This window comes from Drosophila miranda, chromosome XL, assembly GCF_003369915.1.
Source record: "Drosophila miranda strain MSH22 chromosome XL, D.miranda_PacBio2.1, whole genome shotgun sequence".
Classification (NCBI taxonomy): Eukaryota; Metazoa; Arthropoda; class Insecta; order Diptera; family Drosophilidae; genus Drosophila; species Drosophila miranda.
In genome coordinates, this window is record NC_046673.1 from 16862849 (window position 1) to 16889312 (window position 26464).

At 44.9% G+C, this 26464-nt stretch overlaps 7 protein-coding genes across 7 annotated transcripts in view; 2 read left to right on the forward strand and 5 right to left on the reverse strand.

The window, feature by feature from the left end:
• Window positions 1–6501, reverse strand: part of LOC108164807 — a 39468-nt gene extending 32967 nt beyond the window's left edge. Inside the window, exon 1 of the mRNA XM_017300727.2 lies at window positions 5974–6501. Coding sequence (XP_017156216.1) covers window positions 5974–6070 — 97 coding nt within the window. The 5' untranslated portion in view covers window positions 6071–6501. The remainder of the gene's footprint in view (window positions 1–5973) is intronic.
• Window positions 6502–7299: 798 nt separating this feature from the next.
• On the forward strand, window positions 7300–8813 carry LOC108162767 (zinc finger protein 782). The gene has a single exon (XM_017297657.2). It carries the CDS (start codon window positions 7398–7400, stop codon window positions 8727–8729), a length of 1332 nt encoding a protein of 443 aa, XP_017153146.1. The 5' UTR covers window positions 7300–7397; the 3' UTR covers window positions 8730–8813.
• On the reverse strand, window positions 8754–9018 carry LOC108162790 (uncharacterized protein C12orf73 homolog). Its single transcript, XM_017297694.2, has one exon. The coding sequence runs from the start codon at window positions 8998–9000 to the stop codon at window positions 8830–8832; it is 171 nt and encodes a 56-aa protein (XP_017153183.1). The 5' UTR covers window positions 9001–9018; the 3' UTR covers window positions 8754–8829.
• Window positions 8996–9563, reverse strand: LOC108162780 (small integral membrane protein 4). The gene is made up of 2 exons (XM_017297682.2): window positions 9173–9563; window positions 8996–9105 (listed from the first exon to the last, which is right to left on the reverse strand). The coding sequence occupies exons 1-2, from the start codon at window positions 9324–9326 to the stop codon at window positions 9020–9022; spliced, it is 240 nt and encodes a 79-aa protein (XP_017153171.1). The 5' UTR covers window positions 9327–9563; the 3' UTR covers window positions 8996–9019.
• A 33-nt stretch (window positions 9564–9596) lies between these two features.
• Window positions 9597–11550, forward strand: LOC108162772 (AP-3 complex subunit mu-2). The gene is made up of 6 exons (XM_017297671.2): window positions 9597–9707; window positions 9775–9862; window positions 9932–10257; window positions 10320–10479; window positions 10538–10990; window positions 11062–11550. The coding sequence occupies exons 1-6, from the start codon at window positions 9673–9675 to the stop codon at window positions 11245–11247; spliced, it is 1248 nt and encodes a 415-aa protein (XP_017153160.1). The 5' UTR covers window positions 9597–9672; the 3' UTR covers window positions 11248–11550.
• Window positions 11551–13830: 2280 nt separating this feature from the next.
• LOC108162758 (mitochondrial import receptor subunit TOM7 homolog) lies at window positions 13831–14217 on the reverse strand. The gene has a single exon (XM_017297645.2). It carries the CDS (start codon window positions 14147–14149, stop codon window positions 13985–13987), a length of 165 nt encoding a protein of 54 aa, XP_017153134.1. The 5' UTR covers window positions 14150–14217; the 3' UTR covers window positions 13831–13984.
• A 5545-nt stretch (window positions 14218–19762) lies between these two features.
• Window positions 19763–25815, reverse strand: LOC108161241 (innexin inx2). The gene is made up of 2 exons (XM_017295469.2): window positions 23969–25815; window positions 19763–21094 (listed from the first exon to the last, which is right to left on the reverse strand). The coding sequence occupies exon 1, from the start codon at window positions 25196–25198 to the stop codon at window positions 24095–24097; it is 1104 nt and encodes a 367-aa protein (XP_017150958.1). The 5' UTR covers window positions 25199–25815; the 3' UTR covers window positions 19763–21094; window positions 23969–24094.
• Between the last annotated feature and the right edge of the window lie 649 nt (window positions 25816–26464).

Genomic DNA, 26464 nt, shown 5'->3' on the forward strand with positions numbered 1-26464 from the left:
TGGTTGGGGAGGGAGGCAGTACCTGTTGTAGAACCTCTCAAAGTGATTAGCGGCTGAAGCTACCTGTCAGTGCTGCCTACGAGTACCTGTGATTGCGACCGCACTTTGGTCATTAGAGCAATGGGAAAACATTTCATATATCATTTCACTTTCGGGCTGTTTTTGGGATGTTTTTGTGGGGGGCGTGCCGGCAGCAGCAGCAGAAAGGCTTGCAGCAGGGGCGTTGGTAATCCATCTAAAAATTTCACACGTTAAATACGACTATTCTCAATGGGTTTTTAATGAACTTTCACAGCCAAAAACACTGCCAGCGATGCTTCCTGCGAAGAGCCCTCACAGGATACGGTGGGCGGTTTCGGAGGGGGCGGTTGTCACTTTGCATTAGTATATTCAATGCGCTCCAGAGAGTGGGAGGGTCGAGTCGAGTCGAGTCGAATTGTTTCTCAAGTTGACTTTCAATTTTCCAGCGCAAGGAGAAGGGATAATAGGATAAAGGAGGAGGTGGAGGAGGAGGAACAACGAGCATGTTGTCAGCACTAATGAAATTACAAAAGACACGACAAGAGGACTTTTCGACACTTTAAATAATTAAGAAGCCCAGGGGAACACAGCATTCGAGAGGAGCTAATCATGTAAGGACCAAGTATCTAACATCTGAAAGGCACTCGCAGGAGATCCCAAAGGAGCATGGTCTCCTACGACTCCTTTGATCCCTTATTAAACGACTGAATGATGCATTCATGAAATGTGCTATAATTTAATACCAGTTGTGGGAAATGAATGCAAATATTCAAGAATTAAACATGGCGAAATTCCGTTTGAAGGTGGAAAACAATAGTCTCGTGTTGCAAGCACTTGGGGCGCCCAGTGCCCGGTGTCCAGTGCCCTGTGGCCTGTGCCCCGTGCCCTGTGCCCCTTGAAAATATCAGCATGTGCATGTCCTTGCACATATAGTATGTGTCCTGAGTGCTATTTTAATCAAAGGGTGCTAATGCTTGCCGGAAGAGAGAACAGTGAGTGCTCCCAGAGAAACAATTGAGGACCTTAAGCTGAATCTGCATCTGAGCTACACAGGGAATTCAAGGACTCAACTTTCCATGTGGTAGTGAATTTTTAAGATCTATTAGACCCATCGATTGACTCCAAGGAACTCCACGGCGTTTATTTCCCAAAAAAAAACAAATGCACTTCAATTGAAAGCCAATCAAAAGGCAGACCGAAAATAAAATTAGAGGAAAAGTGAGATGTTGCACTTAGCCGGTATGGCCTGTAATTGCATGTTGTTGCATGTTAGCCGGAATTAAGTGGGGAGACCTTTTGGGGATCATCATCATCATCATCAAGGGCAATTCCCCACTCGATTGCGTGACGCTGTTCATGTGTGGCCTTTGCCCTTGCCCCCTTCCGTTTTGTATCCTTCGGTTAAGGGTTAAGGCCTACACTCACTCCCAATCGACGGGCCCCCGCTGTGCGAGGATCCGTTGGACATAATTATTTTTAATATGCGTTTTATTTCATTTGCAGTTTTCTTGTTGTTGGGCGTGACATCACGCACAAAATGTTATTGCTGTCATCCCGCGGCAGTCAAAGGAACACAAAGGAAACGATGTTCTGGCGGCACAGCCAACAATTGTTTGGGCCAAATTGGAGCAGAAACAGATACAAATACAGTAGCAGCAGTTGGCAAACATGGAATGGAGGAAGAGCAGAGTCCTGTCACCGAGCAGAGGGCCCAGAGGCAGCCGAAAATGTGTGTAAGCGTATATGCAGGGTATCCCAAGAGATTTCAGGCAGCCCAAGAGAAGGAGAAACGGAGAAACAAACTCAACATACGAGTATTAAAAGTATTGTAGATCAATCCAAATGAACCGGTAAGCCCGTCATGGATAATGCTTAATCAATGCTCTACTTAACAAGAATAACATTTTAATTTTCATCTAGACCTGCTTCCATTTAACCAACTATTACCCCTTTTTACTACATTCTAATTCCCTTATATATCATATATGATTCTACTCATTTCATTCCAATGATCATTCCCAGCTGATCCCAGCTGATCCCCGCGCCTTATTCTTCGAAAACCGAAGCCAGGCTAGACCAAAATGCGAAAAGTGCAGAACATAATGCCCGAAACGCACTATAATTCTGCCACACTTAAACAAATCTCAGCTATCATCATTGACACAATGTCAGATGCGAAAATTTCGGTTTTTATTTCTCGCTCACTCTGTATTTGATTTTCTGGTGAAGAGAAAAAGTAGCTTTTCGATAAGGATTTCTGGTTTCTGGTACGAGACAGGGTATCAGCTAGTCCATTCTCCCTGGACATCTGTTATTGTTTTTTTTTGTTTTTTGTTACGTTAAAACAAAATAAAGTCGACATATTTCATATGCATGCGCGTCCTTGGAGGACAGCTGGAGGAAATACAAAGGGCCAGCAGATTGGGGGGCAGCAACGGGGAGGCGTGTCGACCACAAAAGTTGACAAATTTGGAAAAATTGCAACAGCGACAGCAGCCAGATGCTGCCTTCGGGCCAACGAAACGAAACGAAACGAAGCGGGGGATCGGAAAAGCTTCGCAATTGAATATCTGAAACGGGGGTGTGGTTGTGTGGTTGTGTGTGTAATAATGTGCCAAATTGTTGAAGATACTGTTGAAGATGCCGCTGTACTTACCCTGACCTTCCCAAGGAACAAAACTTTAACGATTTGTGCGGGAAATCAATATGATTTAAGACTTGGTCTACTTTCCACTTAAGGAACTGATTATAGATATAGATTATAAAAAGTTTACCAAGATTTGAGGGCTTAAAGTTTTGTGTAGCTCCTCCAAAGAGCTTAATGGGGGTTGGGCCAACAATTGGTGTGAAGGTTAATAGTTTTTTAGGCATTACTCAATAGTTTTGTTCGAAAATGGATCCATAAGCCATAAGCCAAGTCAAAGACGACACTTCTGTATCCCCCTATCAAAAAGTGTATTCAAGTTTCCATTTATCCTTCAATTCATATTGTTTATTGTTTATTTTCGCAAAAAAAAACATAAACAAGAAACTTTCTTCGGCGCTCGTCCAATGTTTATAAACATGCCAAGGGTAGTACCTCCCCGACCCCGACCCCGACCCCGACGCCGAGTCCCCTCTACTTGGTTCAACACCCCTGCGAAATTTTCATTTTTCTTGGCATTTAATATTCCTCAAGCCGCCAAGACCCCCCACCGATTTCCCCTTATTAATAGCCCAATAAGTTATGGGATGTACGTGTAATCTCTCATTGGAGTTTATTAAATATGGGGGCTAGAGGCTTGCCTTAAAGGTGGTTAAGGTGGTGGTTGGTCTGCCCCCCAATCGCATCTCCTGCCCAGTTGAAACTTTCCTTTCTAGATCGCTTGTGGCATCAAGGCCAAAGGGCAATGGTTATCTCTGTTCCACCTAAAGTTAAACGTTGTTTATGCCTTTATTTGTCTCTGTTTTACTACCCTGAAAGAGGGTATTCCGTTTTACACTGAAAGCAACGAATTTACGACAACTTAAGGCTTTATAGTGCCTTGAAAGTCTCCACAGATCCTTCTGTTTTCCTTTTCACATCCTATCGCTACCATGGTGACAATCCCTGTGCAAGGGCATCAAAGACTTCGGTAGCCCCTTGATGTTTTTATCCCTTTGTTGCCCGAACTCACAGACACTTAAGACTTCAGAAGGAACGGAATGGCAGCCCAGGAATTATGATTCAATATATTCGCCAAAGTAGGAAACGAAACCCGCTACGTTTATGAATGTATTCATATTATTCACATTGTTGTTGACACATTTCATCAGGGCCAAAGTTATTCCCTCATTTCCACGAAGAAGGAGTGGAAATCTCTTGAATCTTTTATATAATTGAGTAACGGATGCATAAGAGACCCTCAGCCGCAGACCATGCCCCTGCCCCTGCTTCTGTGCTGCAAGGTTGAGCAGTCCCTCTGACGTGGCCAAAAGACGTAAGCACTCGGGCTGCCACCCAACAGAACAGTCCCCCGTCGACGGCAAATGCGTAATGCAACTTCATAAGACGCACGCTTGCCCCTTACCAACTGTAGGGCTGAAGGGGGTCCGACTGCGAATGACAGGTAAATGGAGTGTCACTGCCGCTGAGTGCTGCCATCTAATCAGCTGCAAACACAGACGTGAGCGGCTGGCAGGGAGGGAGAGGGCGTTGAGAAGCAGATGAGGGATTAGTGTCGCCATATTGAGCAAGGTGCACGACTAGGGTGCGGAATTCACCCTTTTGTGACAGCCCCCCCGGGGAGTCCGTTTGTAATCCAGTTAAGACAGGTCCCCCAGCAAGGGATCTGCTTACCAGATGCCACGTGAACCAGTAACAAATCCGTAGAAGAAGCCACAGTCGCACCTTTAGCGCACGTCCCTCGAAAATGTCTGGCATTCAGACGGGAATTTCTCTCAGTGCACTGTCCACTGCCCGAAGGGAGTCTGCCTGTTGTCTGGCGTTTTCATTGTGGCACGCTTAAGCGGAGTGATGAGATTTCCCAACTGCGATTCGTGTCTATTTATGGAATGCCACCGATGGAGGCTCGCCGAAGGGTAAATCCCATGGAGATAAGTCCAAGACAGCTACTATCTGTGGCTGTATGCCCCCAAGGCAGTTAAGCACGTGAATGGCAAACCAATCCAACAGGAGAAGTACGCCATGAATCCCTCTAACCCTAATGGGGGTAGAAATTATCATGGTTCCAAGGTGCCATTTGATCTAAGAGACTTTTCTTTGGGTGTAGAATAATTTGTGAATACCTACAAATCTGGTGTCACGGTGTTTGTGGTTCAACAGCAAAGAAAACGGCAGACAACGCCAAAGCCAAGTACAACGAGCATTTACAACCGCTTCGTTTCTTCGTCTCTTATTCGAGGGCGAGCAAAATATTGAATATTCCGCTCATCCGAAAGTGCTGATTGAAGCTATGGACAAAGAATGTACCCATGTCAAGCGCTCCAATTCAAACAAGACTCAGATCGTATGCATTGCGCATCAGGAAAAGTGCAATTACCTGCAAGGAGACACCACTAGAACTCATCGGCGCGGATCCAGTTTTAAACCTGTTTCTGAAATCCATTCGCTCATTCCACTTATGCTTCCAAATGACGTCGTTGGTTGTCTAAGCAAACACGTGCAATATTGTTTCTTGACGTTCGGCAAAGTTAAGACGAGTTGTGAAGCCCAAAAAGGAAAAAATCCCAGAAATTTCATAGATTTTGATTAACTTTTGTAACTTAAGTCCAGCCCCCTAGGGACATCTCCCTTTTTTTTCGGTCCATTCCTTTTTAAAGCCTTGACCTGCGGCGAGCTTTTCGGCTGCCCTTTTGACCACTCAGAAGTCGGCTTATAGTCTCGACACTTGAGGCTCAGCTCTTTTTGGCCTGGATAATTGCATTGCTGTTGCGTCAACAGGAAAAGTTTTGTTTTCATACGTTTTCCACTTAGCTTGGATTATCTTTGCAGCACTTTGCCTTTCCCCCCTTTTCCATCCCTCTTTGTTTTGCAAATTTTCTTTGGGTGCATGCAGAATGAGTGCTGTTGGGTGGTGGGAGGGGTAACGGGGCCCTGTGGTGAGGCAACAGGCTACAGTTTTCCGAGAATACTCAATAAAATGCCATAAACTTTTCCTTCTGCAACTCTTTGGAGGGCGGGGGGCTGTCCATTTTACACATTAACGCGGCTGCCTGCCTCCACAAGCAGCTGCAGGCAAAAGGGGGTAGGGGTGGAGGGACTGAACTGTTCAGTTTTAATTTCCTTGAGTACCATTATGTTACGATGGGGGTTGAGAGAGGGTGGAGGAGGGACTGCAATGGGAGCAGTCCCATAAATTACGCATACGCCGCGTATTCCCGAATGGAATGACCACGCGTGCAAGGCCTGTCTGGCCAACCAGAATAGAATGGTAATGGTTCCCCTCCCAAGCCCTCGTGGTGGCCACTTACCTCGAGTAAACAAGCACAGCTGGATGAGGCAGTCCAGCCAACGGAGTTGCGTGCCGGCCGCGCTATGGGACCTGGGCTTGCTGCTGCTCGATGCCATCGCCTCCAATTGGATTTACATGTTCATCCTGGTCTTTGTTTCGGTTGTAGTTCCCGGGCCCGTTCCCGTTCCCGTTCCCGTTCCTTTTTTCCGTTTCTTTTGTTCTTGCAACAACAGAAAATGCGACCAAAAACAGGAGAAAGAGGGAGAAAACCGTTCGGAAAGTCTCCTGAATTATTGAGGGATTTATCGCTGCACTGGTCCCATCAATATTTCAAATGCGCCCTGCAATTATCCTCGCACAAACACAGACACGGACACAGCAAAAAACCACAACAAAATTGTATTCTATCGAATGGCAATTTCTGCAGGTTCACAAAAATTGCGCGCCAAAAATCAACACGGTTTCGGGGGGGGAGCAGTGCGTGCGCTACGATTGGTGGAGCAGGCCAGAGGTAGTGCTGCTCTCGAGCATATCGTGTATTATCAGAGGGCGCAAAATTTGGCGTCAAGCTTTTATAGGTCTGGAACAGCTGTTGCCGAGTTCGAAATTTCGAACAGCGGCTGCACAGCTGCTGGGCGCATACCTGCATGTATTTCAAATTGGTTTGGCTGGCTTTTTGGTTTTGCCATTATTCCATGGCAACGCGTTATATATTTATATTTGACTAAAGCTTTTACATATTAATAGAGGAAAAACTTAGCTTACTGCCAATAGAGGAAGGTGTTCCTTAAATGAGCCAACTTTTGGAATCACGCCCAGAAGGCTAATAATGCATTATCATTCTAGTTTCCCCCCAGGCAACGCAAGCGGTAATTACAATTACAATAGAAAAATCTTCTCATTTCATCTGTTATCACTGGCACTCAAATTTAAGCGCTAACTCCAAAGCTCGAATACCATACGATTTCGGCTGAGTACGTTCGAAAATTCACCATCTGGCAGCGCCCAACCTCAACGGCCAGTGCTGTGTAGTAAAAGCTGGTCTCGCTGGTATTTACGTCCCCTTCAGTTGCCGCTTTTTGGTAATTACATTACAAATGTAGTAGCTATGTAGCGAATGTGTAGTTGCCATGTAGTTACAAAGTAAAACATTTCATTTAGTGGGAATCGTTTTTGTTTAAACCTTATTTTATAAACAATGCAATACAGATGAAAAGTTAAATTTAACCAGTCGTGTAGGAAATTTATTTAATAATCGGATACAATTATGTGTGCGTGGCCAAATGTTCTATCTAGCTCATAATATTCCACGGAATATAAAAAACGAGGAATATGTAAAATATAACTTGAATTCGTCAGTATAGGTATACGGTCACACTCTTTCCATTGTTATTTGTTGTCGTCCGTAGAAAATCGTTTGTTTATATCGCGGAAAAGGCCAGGATGAACCGGAAACTGACCAGGGAGACGGCCCAGCAGCACTGTCTCACCTGCCTGTTGAAGCTGGACAGCGAACAGGAACAGGATGCGGATGAGGCGGCCATCAGCCGCCATGAGCTGCAGGATCTTCTCCACCAACACCTGGACTGGCCGCTGGAGGGAGAGCACCTGCTAGAGAAGTGGCTGCCGCAGCAGCTGTGCCAGCACTGTCGTCAGGAGCTGCAGCGTTTCGAGCAGTTCCGCCGGCGGGCGATTGAGTGCCGGCTCCAGCTGCTGGATCTGCTGAAGGAGGAGCAGTACACGGAACCCTCATTTGAGATTGTGTACGAGGAGTCACTGGAGGCCACTGGAGGGCAGGACGAAGAGTTGCTGCACAGTTTGGAGCCACCAGATCCGGACCTAGACCCCGATCCAGATCCCGATCCCATCGACGAGCCTGCTGCAGAAACACCGCCAGAAAAGAGCCAGGCCAAGGTGGAGAAGCGAACCACACGGGGCGTGAGAAACAGCCTGAAGTGCAGCCAGTGCCAGCACAGCTTCGCCCACAAGCTAACCCTGTCCGCCCACATCCGCAAGGTGCACGAGGGCAGCAAGCGACCGTTCCAGTGCGACCAGTGCGAGAAGTGTTACAGCTTCATGGGCGGCCTCTACACGCACATCAAGGAGATCCATGCGACCCGCGAGCGCCGCTATTCCTGCGACCAGCCCGGCTGTGATCGCGTCTATACCAGCTCCATTGCCATGCAGAAGCACAAGCGGCTGAAACACAGCCCCAAGGAGCCGGCGCGCAAGTTTATCTGCGAGCAGTGCGGCGCCACCTTCAACCAGTCGGCCAATCTGAATTACCACCGGCGCACCAAGCACCCCACCGAGGATGAGGTGGCCGCCAGGGACAGCGGCAGCGATCAGCACTTCTGCGAGCTCTGCCAGAAACACTTCCATTCCCGCTATACGCTGCGCTACCACACCATGCAGCAGCACGGGGACCAGGAGCGCCTCCTGCCGCACGAGTGCCAGGTGTGCGGCCGCCGCATGGCCAAGAAATTCATGCTGCTGCAGCACATGCTGATGCACTCCACCGACAAGATGCCCTGCGAGCACTGCGGCAAGCTGTTCGCCCGCAAGTTCGAGCTGGAGGCCCACATCCGGGCGGTGCATCTCAAGCTGAAGCCCTTCGCCTGCAAGTACTGCTCCGAGTGTTTTGCCTCGCGCAAAACCCTGCGCCACCACGAGTACATCCACACGGGCGAGAAGCCTTATGTGTGCGATGTGTGTGGCCAGAGATTCCGGCAGCAGACGTGCCTCAAGAACCACCGCAAGGTCCACGACAAATAGGACGCACTGGACACACACTGGAACTCTCTGTCTAACAACTGAAATTTAATTAGCATTAGTCAATACATTAGTTCTTACAGAATCTACAAATATATGTAGTTTATGGGCTGGCGTCCTGATTGGCGGGCGGCTTCTGCTCCCGCTCTATGTAGACGGGCAGATCTTCGAGAGGCTTGTAGTACAGATGCACCGCCTGGGAACCGGCCATCATGGCCAGCATTGCGCTGGCCAGGAATTTGGTGTACTGACCCCACGACACGCCAGCGGGCATGATTCCCACAGTTACACGACTACTGCTGCTGCTGCTGTTGCTGCTGCTGATGGTGCTGCTGCTCCTCCACGTAGTTCTTGGCCTGGCGACGCTTAAATGTTCTATCTGTAAGCGGATAAGACCCAGATATTAGACAGGACGGGTATGGGTGCTCAGAAGGGGAGCGACATACAGAAATTGGTTTCGCCCACGGTCCAGTTGATCATCGAGAACTCCAGGGCGGCGCCCAGCACAAAGAAGAGCGGCAGGAAGCGGTAGATGCCGAAGCGTCGCTTGCCGGGCCAGCTATCGAGCAGACGTCGCACGGAGCCGCTATATAGATTCATGTGTGAGTAGCCGCAGCGGAGGGATTATATAATTGCTTGCTCTCTGCCGGCAGCTCAAGTGGAGTGGGCGGTCTGTTTGATGTGGCGGCCTCTGCGGATTCAAGCATCCATCAATCCCTGGATCTTCTGCCTTCGGAGCAGCTTGTAAACTCAGCGAAGTAGCTGCCAAATTTATTTTTGTCCAACAAAACTTAAAATTCGTGTGCTCCGCCGCCTGAACAGCTGATCGATGGAACGGTCTGGTAGCGCTGTTGAGGAAACTACCGTATAGAAATACTATCGTTATGCCAACATTGCCAGAAATTACAAATAAAGAAACAAATTGTAAACAAATTTTGGCCGAAATATGATACACAGTCTGTTTATTGTTAACAGCGGGGGGTAAGTGCGACCACAGCCAGGAGTGAATCAGCAACAGCAAAATCTCAGCCACTCCACCTCCCAACAGCGAAGTATTCTTAGAGAAGCACTGGCGGTCCGTCGTTTCGCGATCCGTTTGCGAATATTTTCTCGATGCCCAGCGCGCTGCACCATATGTAAGACCCCACCCCTCTCCCACCATCACAATGAGTTCTGCCACGTACTGAAGCTTGAGCTCGTTTCAGGATGTGCCGCCGGTGATAGCCACGCCCCACTACTACCTCATCACCGTGCAGCGGGAGGCGGTCTCCCTGGTGGCCGCCTGCAAGCAGGAGGTGCCGCCGCTCTTTGTGATCGAGTTCCTGCACCGTGTGGTGGACACATTTCAGGACTACTTTGGCGACTGCTCGGAGACGGTGATCAAGGACAACTATGTCGTTGTCTACGAGCTGCTCGACGAGATGCTGGACAACGGCTTCCCGCTGGCCACGGAGAGCAATATCCTGAAGGAGCTGATCAAGCCGCCGAACATACTCCGCACCATTGCCAACACCGTCACCGGCAAGAGCAAGTCCGTTCGGCCATCACCGAAAAGAAAGCTCTCCCTGAACCGTCCCCCCTTTTGCATTGCAGTGTCAGCACCATCCTGCCGTCGGGCCAGCTATCGGCCATACCCTGGCGTCGGAGCGGTGTGCGCTACACCAACAACGAGGCCTACTTTGACGTCATCGAGGAGGTGGATGCCATCATTGATAAGTCCGGATCGACTGTTTTTGCCGAAATCCAGGGGCATGTAAGTTCTAAAATTGAAGTAGAAGACATATTGGCATGAGTTAATTTTGCGCCTTTAGATCGATTGCTGCATCAAGCTGTCGGGCATGCCGGATCTTACCTTGTCGTTTATGAATCCACGCCTCTTCGACGACGTCTCGTTCCATCCGTGCGTGCGCTTCAAGCGCTGGGAGGCCGAGCGCCTGCTCTCCTTCATTCCGCCCGATGGAAATTTCCGCCTGATGTCCTACCACATAAGTTCGCAGTCCGTGGTGGCCATACCCATTTACATTCGCCACAATTTCTCAATTAAGACGGGCGAACAGGGACGCCTGGATCTGACCATCGGACCGCGCAACACGCTGGGACGCACCGTGGACAAGGTGAGGTTGGAGCTAACGATGCCGCGGTGCGTCCTCAACTGCCTGCTGACGCCGAATCAGGGAAAGTACACCTTCGATTCGGTCAGCAAGACGCTGTCCTGGGATGTGGGCCGCATCGATGTCTCCAAGCTGCCCAATATACGGGGATCGGTAAGACCAGATCTGATTAGCTGATATATACAATATCTAAGATATCTTCCATTTTTTTTCTCGCCAAAAAGGTGTCCATCACACCGGGCACGACCAACATCGATGCCAATCCGTCGGTGAATGTGCAATTCCAGATCTCCCAGCTGGCCGTCTCCGGGCTGAAGGTGAATCGCCTGGACATGTACGGGGAGAAGTACAAGCCCTTCAAGGGCGTCAAATACCTGACAAAGGCGGGCAAATTTCAAGTGCGAATGTAGACAAATGGCGTCCATCCTAACTTCCAGGCAACGACAACGGCAGCCAGCCTTAATTAAGCGTACATCTTAAGCGTATTCCAAATACCTTGCTTTCTGTCACCCCACTATCTGTATCTATCCATCTATCCATCCATCTATATCCATTCCTTTCTCTGTCCATAAAAAAGCCACAGCCACAGGCTCCAATGTCGTTGTGGTGTGTGTTGCGCTGCGTTCTGTTGTGTGGTGGCTCGTCGCCATGTTTGAGAGCGCAACAAAACGGATGGGGAATAAAAGAAGCGAGAATCGAATCTCAATACTTGACTGGAAACGTAGTTGCAAGTCGGGTCTTCGAGTGGTGTGGCGTGGCGTGGCGTGGCAAGGTAAGGCATGCCATGGCAACAGACAACGCAGAAAACCAATAAATTTAAATGAAAATGCAAAACTTGATTTTGCAGCCAGCTAGCAACGCATACCGCATACATACTGTGTATATGTATACATATGTACATACCTCTATGTTTGCTGGGTGCTGGGTGCTGTATATAAGTGCATACATACTCGTATGAATTGAGCCACAGTGGAGCACTGGTAGGAGGGATATGTAGAAAGAGAACAGCTAAAGATCCACACTATCCAAGTTTACAAATAGCCAAATCATTTTATTTGAATAGAAAGAATATTCGATAGATACATTTGCCTTTAAGACACTCGAAATACGATGTTTCTCTATAAAAAACAGTTTGGGACTACGATTCTCACTAGAAGAAAGATGCTGCGCCTGAAAACTCACCCTTAACTGCTAAGCACCACTGAGAAAGAGAGAGAGAGAGTTTTCTTTCTTCATGGCAGCTATATTTTAAAGATACAATTGTATTGTAATTTCGTAAACAGTTTTCAAGCACTCCTCTAGATACTTTGAGCCGAGAGCATCTCAATATATTTTCTAGGATAGCTTTTTTGTTTTGCGAACCAAAGTCTAGAAAAGCACCAGGTAAAAGCCATCATCCAGAGACCCTACTGTCTTTCTTTCTCTGTCTGTCTTTTTCTTGTTATCTCCTCATACAGCCTGCATTTTTCTGTGTCCCGACGGAGTTGAGCCGGGAACCGGTTTCCCCACCGTTTTCAGCCTTTTTTCAGTTACAGCTTCAAGCTCCACAGTCTTTTGGGTGCGGCGTGCAACGGTAGCCAACAAGCGCCACCAAAACCGTCGACCAAGCCAAGGCGAGGACCATGGCTAGACATGTTGTACACACAGACAGACACAGGCCTCGGCACAGGCACAGACACAGTTCCACAGAGAGATCTCTTGGCCAGAATCGGAGTTGACCAGACCTTAACAGACCAGGCCATAGCTGTGCTGGTCTGGTCGGAGCCCCAGCCTCGTTCCAGCTCCGTTTTGCTTTGACTGCATTCGAGAGCCATTTTTCAAGCGTGGGAAATGCCTATTTGGAGCTATGCGATGGAGTTCTTTAAAGGGCTGATGGAGGGTGGAGAGGGGTACAATTTGCTGCACAGCATGGAGCATGGGGCATGGAGCATGCCCCGAAATGCTCATTGATTCAGGTTCGTTGCCTAAGTCTTTCGTTATGCCCTCCTATGGCTTCCATTCTCCACCTCCTCCATTCACGCTGGCACCTCTGCCGGCACACATTCGCCCCCTGCCTAGTAAAAGGTTTCTCCATAGGTATTTCTGGCATTTAGTTGGTGTAATTGATAGCCCATTTCATACGGATCGATTATAAATTGTTTTCCATCTCATTTGCATTTTGCACGGCCAGCGGCAGCCGCAGAATACACGTAATGTTATGGTAATTCTGGGGGAAACGTTTTATAGATTATTTGTAGCAATTGAATTTACTTCTAAACAAGCCTCATGAATGCCCTCAGGTGCTGCTCGAAAACCTCATTACAAATTGTTGTTTCTTACTGAGAAACCTTATAGATCAGATCTCTGGCTCGACCTCTCACATAAGCCACAATCCGATCTGAAGTTCCTCTCATAGAAACCTTATAGGGTTTCCTTCAGCTCTCTCTCAGTTCCCCGCTGAGAGACCTCAGAGATCTTTTCCATAGCTGGCTTTTCTCTCCGCCAAACCTCACCGATAACCTTCTGTGCTGTGAAACCTCACAGATTTCACCTTTAGCAGCAGTTGGCGCTTGAAAAACTACAAAAAAATAGCCCTCAACTGCAGCTCATCGACTTCTGCGGCATATGTACTCTACTGTCGGCTTTGTCTGATTGTCCCATCCAACAAACTTTACTTCTAGCGCCCTGCTAAGTGATTTCCAAAGACTGCAATCTCCTCCTCCCATAACCATGGATGCTTTGCATTTGATCTACTTTGGGCTCGAAATGTTTGTCCAAGACAAAATCTATCGTAGGTTAACACACAATCGAAATACTCTTAAAGCGTATGGTTTTCATAAAATATACATATCAAGGAAAAATATTCAATTAATTTGTATAATTCCACATTAAATTTCTATAGTCATAAGGATGTATCTTTGGCAGAAATAGAAATGCCAATTGCAAGGAAAAGTTTGCGATTCCTATTTTGAATCGAAATAAAGTCCGATCCCAATGTTTTCTGTTTCAATATATGGGAAACATATATTTTATAAACAAAATGTATTTGCAATAGTTTCAGGTAATACGGAATTGCCAGGAAATCCAATTCGTACCAAAATTATGGCACACACCGCGGTATTGGAAGATCCACGGCATGTTTCGGGTTAGAGTGTGCTTAGCTTGTTTTTACTGCCACAACAGGCTCAGGATGGACAATGGTGGCATCCCGGGCTCGGCTCCCTTTGAGAATCCCAGATAAAGCACCATTGGCACGAATCCCCAGTGGAATGTCGTTTGGACCACGCCGACGACCACTCCCAAACGCTCCTTGACTCCTTCGGATAGCTCCATTTCTTATTTAATTTATTTTTTCGATAATCAGAATCAAAGATTATGAAATGTGTTGACAGAAATCGCCAGAACGCCTCAACTCTAATGTAAAAATCTTTTTCCCGTGTTTTTTGTTCATTTGTTTTAAACAATATCTTACTTTATTATTACATCTCTTATGATTTATGATCAAAATTCTAACCAAAAGTCTCTCTAGAAAATTCCACTATAATAACTGAAAAAAAAATCCAGAAAAATGGTGCGAAACAGTGCTTAAAATTAAATTCTCATAAAGTACATATGTATGTATAATTTTTTAAACGTACAGATATCCAAAGATAGATAGATATTTTCTGTTTTTGTCTCGTGATAATGTCTTCGTTTTTTTGCACTTAAAAAATTCAGCGCCATTAGAGATTAATTTTTTATTTTTATTTTGACTTTTTTCACTTGGAATGTGTTTAACGATCACATATGGAAATGCCTATATGCATCTATGTATCTCTATAAAATATATAGGGTGGGAAAGCTTCCTTCTGGCTAGTATGGATTTAGTATACACCTGAAGACTTCAGATAAAATCAGACAGACGCTTTTCACAGTTTGTTGGATATATATTTTCTTTGCTGAATTAAGATTTTTCTAATCGAATTTTAATGAAAATACAACCCCATTTAGACGGTTTTTCTGGTGGGGTGTGGGGGGAGGGGAGCGTTGCGTTGCGTTAGCTAATGGAGCCTTCGGGCGGCAACCAAAAAGTTAAGTGAAAGACAAGCAACAGAGCAAATTCGAGCGACATGCATTTGTCATTAGCAGTAACAAGGTTGTAAGGCCTCCGCTCTGCCATGGAGGATGGGATGGGTGGCATTGTGGTGCTCGGGCAAGTCGTGCAATTGCAATAGCAATTGCATTCGCTGTTCGATAATAATTTATGCAACCTGTTGTCGCCGCACTAGGCAAATGTTTAAGCTCTTGTCTTGCCTCGCTTGTTACTTGTTTGCTTTGCTGCTTTGTTGCATATTTGTTGATTTTGATTGCTGTTTGCCCAACTTTGCGAAAGGTGTCGAATGCACCGCACCGGCCAGCGTCAATTGGATCGGCCCACATCGTTTCGAAAACTATAAACCAGAGCAGCAACCGGTGCCACCGCCACCTCCTCCACCTCCTCCTTCTCCTCTAGTGTCTGGTGCATAGAATGTCTAATAAGCACTCGCCTGGCACGTCTGGCCACCTAATTAGAAACGCTGATTGTGTCCACGCGGGCGGCTGCTGGACTGGAGGGGGGGATTTGAGTGCCAGAAAACAGATCCATATGGCAATCCATCGGCAATGCTATCGGTTATAATGCATGAGTGCATACCCTGCTCTTGATGTGGATTCGAATCATTCATTGATGGTATTTTACAGGAGTATAGCCCTATGCACAGTGGGCAAAAAAGCCCATCTAGCTGAAATAATAAATAAATAATAAAAAGATACTTTGTTTAATGATAATTTTTTATTTTTATTTTTAAGTCTAATGGTAATAAAGAAGTATCTTTTCATGGTGGATTTATTTTTGGATGACAGTAAAAATAAAAAAAAATTATTTCAATTTAAAATATGAACATTGCAAATAATATTACCTTCAAATGCTTACATTATAACAATGATGAAATTAAAAAAAAAAAAAAAATTACCGATAGCCTAATTAGTGTATTGTTAATCGAATTCAACATAAAAAATGCTTTGTATATTTAAAAATTTGACTTTAATTCAGCTAGACTGGCTGTTTTGACCACTGTTCAGCGGTGCTAGAATGCATTCTAGGCCTATCAGATCCTTTGAATCCTTAAGCGGAATTCCCTTTGATTTAAACATTAATTTTTTTTTAAACTTTAAAATAAACTTAATATATAGGCAGTATGTACTACAATTGTAGGAAATTAATTTCATTTAAATATGAAAATATATATTTAAAAATGAAAAATATTTTTTTTTATATGAATAATATTTTAATTAAATATTTTCATATTAATTTTTCTTGTTCAAATTTTCACACCCCGAGATGTGTAAAAAAATACAATTTTTAGGGCCTTTATACTTTTACACTTCCTTCCCCAACCGAAATAACCGATAGTTCCAGAAGGGTATGATATCTAAGTGGACTTTGTGTGTCACTTCTGTGGTGCTCATTAAAAACGATTGAAACTTCCGCAAGTCGATGGAAGAATGAAAGAAGATGCTTTCAAAACGAAACAAAACCAAAAGCCAGAAACTACTCTATAGTATGATCCCGAACATATCATAATCACAATCGCAATCGCAGAGCGGAAAGTGTGTTTCTGGCTCACAGACATACATACAGTCATTCCCGCTACCCTCTTTCACTCGCCTCTTTGTCATTCGCTATGGGTATTACTCATTCTGGGGTCTTTAATTGTGTTCCTACCCATAAACAAAATCCCCGAAAAATTGAACGCAGAACCAGCAAAATAAACCTGACATATGTATACAGACTCGTACATTCGGGTCTCTGTCTGTCTGTCACCGAGGATTTGCATACAAAGTCACACAATTTTGATAAACAAAAAGATATTAATTGCTCACGCATACGATATCTACATACAGGCACTCATATTCTCATGCGGGGCTCTGTGAGATACTGTAGTATCTGTGCTATGCTAATGCAGGAGTTTTAGCTGATAAACAGGCATCGACATGTGTACTATGTATCTGTGTTTTGGGTTTGGTGTCAGCCACATAATTAGTGGAAAATACTCATGGCTAACGAGTGTCAGCAAATGGCTTTTAATTAATCAATTTATAAAAGGTTAAAGGTCGCCTGATGTTCGCCTTTTCAGTCGAAGAGTGAGCAAAAGGGAGTAGAACAATTCCTACGTGGGTGGCCTTGTAAGTCTCTAAAGGACCAGCAAAATATGTATCATTTTTTCAAAATATGATCAATGATGAAGTATACACTTTTGCATCTGCTGAAACCAATCTTCAAAGCACTTTTTCCACTTCTCTGAAACGAGTGTTTTTTTTGGGAGAAAAAACCATTTTTCTCCAAAGATAAGTTTTTCGTTTATCGTTAAACGATCTAAATCGCAACCCTAGAATATAGAGTGCTAAGCATGATTTGCCCAAAAAATACTAAACTTTTAAATGGTAGAGGCGTTTGTGACCTGGATATACTAAAAATAGAGGTACACGTGCCTCAACATCAAGATACCCGAAACACTTAAAGTATTTTTCTCTATAGAAACAAGTCTCCATGGAAGAAGAGGAATAATACAATAGAGAAAGGCTAGAAAATGTAGATAGTTCAACCAGACAGAGAGTTTAAACCATTTGATATTTGCCAATAGATATTTCCTTGCAATCATGTGATTGAAAAACCCAAACCAGGCAGATGCCCGCCCAAGAACCTATAGAGAAAAAGGGTAGAAGTAAGGACTGGACACTTGACCGATTTGTGTCGAGAATGTTTACTTAGCAAGGTGATAAATAAACTGCTGAACTGCTGATCTGCTGCTCCTCCCCCTCACAGCTAATTTGCAGCATTCAGGCAGAACACACAATGAAATGAAGTACAAAAAAACCAAAAAACAATTGCGACAAACAGCACGGAAAAAATAAAAGGCAATAACAATAAATCTGGCAGCGGCAACAAAAGGAGGCAAACCGAAAACGATTCACGGGGACTGTCTGAAAATCAGCGAAAACAACTTTTTAAATAAATAAATTGTGTCTAAGCTGAAATTTAGACGAGTGCCGCACAGATCACGGCGCAAGCCGCTTACGTGACGACCATTACATTACGTAAGGTGTTGCCACCGACAGAGGCCGCCACTGCTTTTGGGGGCGGTTGGGGAACGGATTCAACGGATTTTGTTTGAAATTGATCGCCGCAGTGGGTGTTGTTTTGCAGCGCTTTTGTGCAAATTGCGGGAAATTAATTTGACAATTGTCCGGCGAGAAACAAAAACAACGACAACAAACGGTAGACCCCCAGCTACACCCACTCACCCCAAGTGCAAGGTCGACCGAGAAATCATGCATCCATGTGTATTTTTCAATGGGGGAGGTATTTTTATCTACCCAAATAGAGCTCCTCGTCTGGAAACAAGTACATAATACACGAAATGGTTCTCGTGCTGCTTGGGCAGGGTCTTAAAACGTGTCGCGCGTCATGGAGCAGCGCCACTCGGTCGGTTGGCCTTTCCGGCTGAAATCCGCGCTTAAGCAGCTGCGACCATAAGGTGGCCCTCTAAAGAATCATTGAATCTATGAATTATGTCTGTCCTTCACAGAGCACCTCCTGATCTTTGTAGCTGTACGAGTTAGGAAGCCTACCCCCTGGAGATTCCACTGAACCAAAGAAAACTGTTATATTTTTTTCATTTTTCTAGAGTTCCCCCTAAGACGTGCTATTCCCACGTTTGTACGTACATTTTAACGGCGGAATGTTTGAGCGAGGGGGCAAATAAAAATTCAATTCAATCAATTCAGAACTTTGACATTTGTCGCTTGAAGAGAGATACCCATTTCTATGCCACGCTTGGTCTTCGCGTTTTCTTGGCAATGCCATGCCGTAATATTTATACGAGTATATGTATGTACTATATTTATTTATTTATTGAGGGCAATTGCAGCGCTTAATTCAATTTGATATGATACCCGTAATTTGCTCAACATCTTCTCAGCACTTTTGCATAGCCCCAGCTCACGGGCTAGTATTGCCTTACTTTCAGCATAAATTTGCAATGTTTGTTTTATTGTGGAATTGTTGGAATACTCGCGCCTTGGTCCCCGCCTCGCGATTACAGCATTGCATTCCGTTGCAATGCCCCATCCGGAAAGGGAAAATATTTCCAGTCTCCGGAACAAAACAAAAATTGAACTTCAATAGATATCCACTAATGCTACTAATCGTTTTTCAACTTTTCGAATAAGAAAGTAGATATATTTTGGGTTTTTGTGGACTCCAGTTCCAGCGTTCCTTTAAAAAGGCCTCCGCCCATCTTCCAAATATTTTAGAATATTTCGAGTGACGTATAACTTTAAGTTGTCCAGAATAACGAGTGATAAATGCGACTTCTTTGTCACCGACTTTACTCAGAGATCGATTTACGTAATCGTTAAGTCATCAAATAATTGAATTAATGGAAACGCTAATCATATTTATTGGGCCGAATTTCCGAAGGAAAAACAGCCCCCTTTTGGGCCGCTGAATGGGTGCCTCTTTTAAGAAATCATCACGCATAGAGGGTCACCCTTTTGAAGATGAGTCTCTGTCCGTATTCCTCTCTGAAAGTCGGTTGGTTTTCAGATGGGGTAGCCCCCAGGTAAATCACACGCCAGATGAAGCCACATGGAGAACAAAGTTCTGAAGATAATTCTGACGAAATGAGCAGATGGGTCAAAGACCATTAGCACCCAGAGATCGTTCTGGGACCCGTTCCGATGTTTGCTGAAAGTCAACAAGTTTCGGCTGGTTCTCGTCAGTAAAAAGGTGGAACCTGCACCTGCACCTGCACCCGCTCGCCGTGCCACTCCACCGCGAGAACCTTTGAAGTTTCGACAACTGTTTTTTTGTCGTTTGGTTCTGTAATTGCTTTTGGCGCACCCCGATAAGAAAACGGTCTTTGATTTTCCTTGTTTTATTCTGTCGTTTATTTCCGCATGAAATGGAGTTGTTCTTGAATGAATACAAACGATAAATCTTAGAAGAAAATCATCATGTTTTCGATTAATTTCGTACAATTATAATTAGGCATAAAAATATGGAATTGAAATTGAAACTTAGCCTAAAATGACAAACATTATGTTTCATTGTTTTTTTTTTTTTTTTTTTTTTTTTTTTTTTTTTTTTTGATTGCTTTCCGATTTTAACTGTCTTTTAAATATTGCCTTTGAGTCTTTCATTTGTTGCTTGTCTTTTCCATGAACTTACATTTAGTTTTTTTATGTATATATATATTATATATACTATATTTTAGTATCTTGTATAAATATATATAGATTTTTCTCCGTTCCTCCTCTCATTTATGGATGATTTATCTTGTGATTGTAAAAAAAATTGCGCTAAACTATATAAATGCTACCAAAAACATGCAAAAAAAAAAAGGGAAATCTTAATAAAAATTATGAAAAATTACTATTACTAATTGCTGGCGAAAATTGCTAAATTATATGTGTAAAAATTGAAATAGAATATATAATATATGGTATTGTATATAAGTGTTATCAATAGGGTTCTCTTTATGCTGGCGTTTCTTTACTACTTGTAAATTATTGTTATTTTTTCGTGGATATATATATCCGTATGTTTTTTTTTTTTGTTTTTTGTTACTTTTGTAATTTTTGTGTTTTTGTTTTAGATGTCTTAATCAATGATCACAACTCTTAGCATAAATATTACTCGCATGTGGCATTCGTAAATATATATTGTATGTCTCTTCGTATGTATAAATATCTGTGTAATTGCTTATTAAAAATATATTATATATGCATGGATGTGTATGTATATATCTCTATCCCATAACTTAATTCGTTAGCAGCTGCTCCTCGACATATACAATATACAATATGGAATATAGTATATAGTATAGTTGAAAAATGTCCTTTGTCCTGTCTTTTATGGATTTCGCCCAGGGGGTGTGGGGGCATCGGAACATACATACATACATGCAAACACACATAAATTCTGATTGTCGTGCGCCCTTGGGGGCAACCCCCAGCCCCTGGGGCTCGGCTAGTATTTGTTACATTCATTTGTGTACTATTATTGTTATTCATATTTCCTTTACAGCAGTATACGTTTCGCCATCTCTCCAAACTCCAAACTGCATTCCATTCCATTCATCATGGAATTCGTTGATATGTGTTCAATTAGCTCGAAAGGCCTCGTCTACATTGACATCCAGCGACTTGGAGAGTCCATATTTAACCTCATCTTAATCCAATTTCGGCTGCGTGAAACTGCAATAAGAAATTAAATACATATATAATAGTGCTAGATCATTCTCTGGGGTTTATATGGGTTTAACCTATTTTTATGACAAAATGATAGTGAAAGCTTCTTCAAAGAACAGCAGATAAGATTAAACAATTTGTTTGGTGTAGCTTTTGGGTTTATGGTGGTGGTATAAACCTTTCAGATCCATTCCTAAATAATCTTTTTTTTTGTAGCTCCAATAATTATGGACACTGCTTAATATCCATTGATTATAATACATTACTATTACTAATCTTACTATCATCCTTTTGGTGGATGGTGCCCAAACACCATCTGTACCTGGATCTGTTCTCATTCTCTCTTTTTCAATACATCTGCCATGAATGATAATCGCACAGCTGTTTTACTATCTTTACATTCCATTCAAAAAAACAAACCTGCGACTAAAGGGAAGCAATAAATCTATAAATCATACTCGAACCTCCATTGTTCTCAGATAATATTCGCAGATGTATGGGATATGTATGGATTTTCATCAACGACAAGTAAGGGGCATTCTTCTTCGCGTTCTCATGCTCTTTGCTAATTGAAACCAATTAATGCAATTAAAATCCCATAGAAATGTATGTGTGAAGGAGAGGCAAACAAATTTTGTGCGTGCGTAGTAAATTTAATATAAACAACAACAACAAAACATAATAAACAACTGCTCAAGTTCTCCGACTATGGGATACCTGGATACCTTCAGTTTTCCTTCACTTTTCTAATCTGGAAATGTTGTAACCCAAGCTGAAGTGCAAAAAATTCCAAAGCGATGCATATATTGAATAATTCTGGCTTTAATCGAAATCCGATAGCGCTGTCTATATCGTACTCAAAGTTTTCTAAAGCACAGGTATACCCTAGCTCTCCAATGATTGCGGGGTATACCACAAAGCAGAGAGCATTTAATGGAGACCAACAGCTTTTCGCGTGTCTGTTTCTCATTTCATTCATATTGACTCGATCAGGGAAAGGCTGTTGAGGCCATGTGGGGTTGTGGGGCTGTGGTGCAGTGGGGGGGGGTGGTGGTTGGATGTGTAGGTGTACTGGGTGTGATAGAGCGGTCCGGTGCGGTCCGGGCCGGGCCGGACCATTCATTCATTCATTCATTGATATCCCAAATTGGCGGTCACACAGATACGATGTACACATACTTGTACTAATATGTGGAGAGGGCAAGACAAAAATTTCATTCGCTTATTTGTTGATTATGATGATCATCAAAAGCTGTTGAGGCTAAACAGCGACAGAGACCCCGAGACGAATTGTGTGTGTGTGTGTGTCTGCTATCATTAATGAAACTACAGTCCGGCACGGATACGGACACGGGCCTGGTCTGGAACTGAGATCTTGTGATCTTTTCTGATCTCCAAGCGAATGAAAATGTGTGCTAATTGCAACACTTTGTCGCCAATCAACAGCAACATCAGCCTCAACAGCCTCTTTTCTGCCTGACTGTAGCTATTGTATATCTGTATCTGGTATCTTATCACAACTTTGTTCCTTTTTTGGGTTGGCTACCTCTCTCTCTCTCTCTCTCGCTCTTTTGAGAACCACGTTTCTTTCGATTAGATAAGTGCAATACTTAGTGGGAGCTGTCACGTACGCGACCACGACCACACATATTGCCCCACTTCTAATTGGCATTGCATGTCGTCTCAGAGAACGGAGAGCCGACAACGAAATGTGCGCAGACATTGAGTAACTAAATGCTGATTACGGCCGGACGAATGGACGAACGGACGAACGGAGACCCGACAGCGAGGTAACATTGAGTTGAGTTGAAATTGAGGAAAAATAGAACCAATTTGAGATGGTAACGAGAGCTTGAGATAGTGAGGAGCGAGAACAAACAAACGGTACAGAGATAACGGTAACGAGAGCCTTAGTGAGGAGAGAGAAATGTAACTAGAGATGGAAAAGTGAGCGATCATCAGGTATAACTAGAGATCATGGAATCAGCCGCATTTCATGGGATATACAAAAGGTTTAAAAGCAAAGTGAGTGAAACCGAGCAGTCTCAAAGGTCTCACAGTTAATATATATGTATGTACATCCCAACAGTCTCGACAGGTTCGACCATCCACAGGGTAGCCGAAAGAGAAATGCCAAATGCCAGATGAAGTCGAAGTCGAAGTTGGTAAGAATCTTTTGCCTTGTTGGCAATGATCTTTCCAGCTACTATCTGCTGGTCAAACTGGTTTTCCCTGTTCCTTTCTATGAAATTGTGTGTGTGTGTGTGTGTGTGTGTGTGTGTGGTAGTGGGACAGAGCTAGAGATGGCTACGATGGCTGTTGCGCATGCGCAGTTGCCGTCTCGTTTTGACTTTAAGGGAAATCAAGTGAAGACCCAAGCCAAAGCCAGAGCTGAGGCCAGAGCCGGTTGTTGCTGCTTGGGTTACGCTTAAATGAGCGCGTAAGACCAGAAGAACTTCTCTCTGTCTCTCTCTCCCTCTCTCTCTCTCTCTCTCTCTGTCTCTCTATGTAAAAGTGATTCTTTGCTGTATTGGAAAACATTGTTTTTTTTTTATTGTCGTTATGAAGATCTCGCATAGTTCGTTCGCTTGTTAAGACTAAAGATAATGGTTTAAAAAAAATGGTGGGTGTTGGTGGTTTCCTTTTGTTTTTTGAAAATGATGCATTATCGTAATCATAATCAAAGTTTACAATCAATTGAAAGGTTTATCAACTAAATCACTACGAACTAATGTCTTTCTTTTGTCTTAAGATCGATGGAGGGTTCGGTTTTGGGTTTTTGGGAGTTGGAATGGGAATATGTATATGTAAACGTTAAAGATGGAGCTTTCTTGTGTGTGTGTGTGGATGTGTGTGGGTGTGTGTGTGGGGGACACTTACTGGCACTCTGGCACACTGCCACGCCCACTCCTTGAATGGATGAGCACCCCGGTGTCGTTCTTTTTCTCGTCCTCGTCCTGATCTTCCATCTTCGTCTTCGTTTTCGTGTTTGTCATCGCTTAGATTTTAGGCATCGAATGGTCGCTTGTGAGCACTGTGCTCATCGTCGACCATTTCGCGCGAGAGATCGGATATCACCTCCTTGTAGATGAGTGGATCGATGTTCTTTCCCAGCTGGTAGAGCAGGAACCAGTCACCGATGTTGCACTTGTTGGCCACTTGCTCGACCTCCTCGCTCTCGGCCAGGCGGGAACGGGCGCGGAGGAGCAGGTGACGGAGCTTGGGGCCGGCAACGACGGCGATGCGGTAGATGAGCGAGATGCCCGATAATATGCTGAGGATGATGAACCAGAACCACAGGAACACGTAGATCTTCTCGTTGACAATGTTTAACGGCAGCACGCACAGTCCGTCGAACTTCTGCACATCGCCGGAGGGACCGTATTTGTGGAACGTACATTTCGTGACCTTTGGAAAGACCCGCGCCATCGGATCGATGCGCTCATCGGGCTCCATTTCGGTGAACTTGAGCACATCGCTGCCGTATGTGCTGAACTCGCCGTCGAGGAAGAAGTCCACAAAGTAGATCTGTCCAATCACATTCACAAAATTGAGGGCCTCGCAGACGAAGAAGCGGAAGGCGTAGAAGTTGTGCCGATTCAGATTGCCAATGAAGTAGTCGACGAGGATCTTCTTGCGATCGTTCTTGCACTCATCGTTCACGATCGGGCTGTTCAGGTCCATCACGAGCATCTTGAGACGTCCGCCCTCCCACGACTTCCATAGGTAGCGCGGCACGTAGAAGAGTATCGCCTGGAAGAAGAGCACAAAGCACACCCACTGGTAGTACTTGTGGTACTTGACCGCATCCTTCCCCTCCACATGGGAGCCAACGCCCGGCTGGACCACATCCCTGCCGGTCACACCGGTGAGGCGTTCCGGGACTGTGAATGTCGAATAGATCCAGCAGTAGGTGTCCATCACACCCAGGGGTATCTCGTCGACGATGCAGTCGATCGGATCCCCGATATACTGGCGAGATGTCACCAGCAGGGAGAAGGCGATCAGGATGATCACGGTGGCTTTGTAGTGCATCCGGAATACATTGTTGTCGATGCACACCTGGTCGATCTTCAGCAGGCCCTTAACGGAGCCGAATACGTCAAACATGTTGGCGTTGGTGTTTTCTCTGCTGCGTTAATAATGCTCTTGCTGCTGATTTGCCTTCTTTTACCGTTCGTTCTTCCTTTGACTGATTGCCGTTTGCCGATTGCCGAGCTGTTTCGTTTACGGCTTGTTGTTGCTGCTCTTGCTTATGGCCTGCTGCTCACTTGTCCAACATAACTCTTCAGTCTCCGGCCCAAGAATAATGCACATCAAGCGAAAACAGTAAAAAAAAAAATATTCTTAATTTGTGTGTGTGTGCTTGTTTGGTGGTGTGCGCCTGCGTCTGGTTCTGGGCACGATCAACAATTGGTCTTGGATTTGGTCACACAGGCGCGCTCTTGTTAGATCCCCCAGCGAGCTTTCGGCTTCGGCGGAGTCTTCGGGTGCGAACGCTCTCAAACACACGACGGACAACGCGACAATCGTACTCGTTAACTCGAACTCAAACTCAAGCGAAAAGCGCGGGCGGTCGGGTGGTGGTGCTGTGGTGGCGGTGGCGGTAGCGGCGACGACGACGACAACGGCGACGGCTGGCGGCGGTGTTACCCAGGTAGTATTAAACGCCGACACAGCAGCGGGCACTAAAGCGTACACTTCGGATATCGGTTTTCGTCTGAGAGCCCAAACTGGAGGGCAGTGTTTTCTCTGCCCGCGTTTCGTTGTGCCACGGAAAGAGAGAGCGCAGCGCGAGAGCGAGAGCGCGCTCCGCTTGAGTCGTTTTACTTGCCCTCTTACTCGCAGCATTATCGCGGCTGGGGGAACGACCACCAAACACCCAGTTATGCTGTACAAAAAGAGAAAGAGAGAGAGAGAGAGAGAGAGCGCGGCGCGTGAGAGCCGGGCAGGTAACTTGTGCTGTTATGGGGTGGATCTTGTTTGAGTCGCCACTCAATCTCTCTCCCGCTCAGGCCAGACTTGTATTTTCTCTTGTGCATGTAGGGAGAGGGAGAGAGAGCGCGTGCTAAACATGATTTAATGGACGCATCGGCATGGAAGCTGTGCTCCCAAAAAGGGTGACAATTCACTTCAGCGGGGGGACTGGGCGCGAGGAAGGGCGACGTGACTCACTAGTGATGCCACCACATGATGGTCCTTTGAAAGTGAAGCTAAAAGAAATTGCAGCAGCTGCAGCTAATTATCCGCTGGCCTGGCTTGAGTGATGTGGTGGCAGCCAGGAAAGGAATGTTATTTGTGTGCCAGTCTGGCAACGCCGCCGCTCTTGATGTTGCAACTGCAGTTGAGCATCTCTGTTGCGCTCCCTCTCAGCAA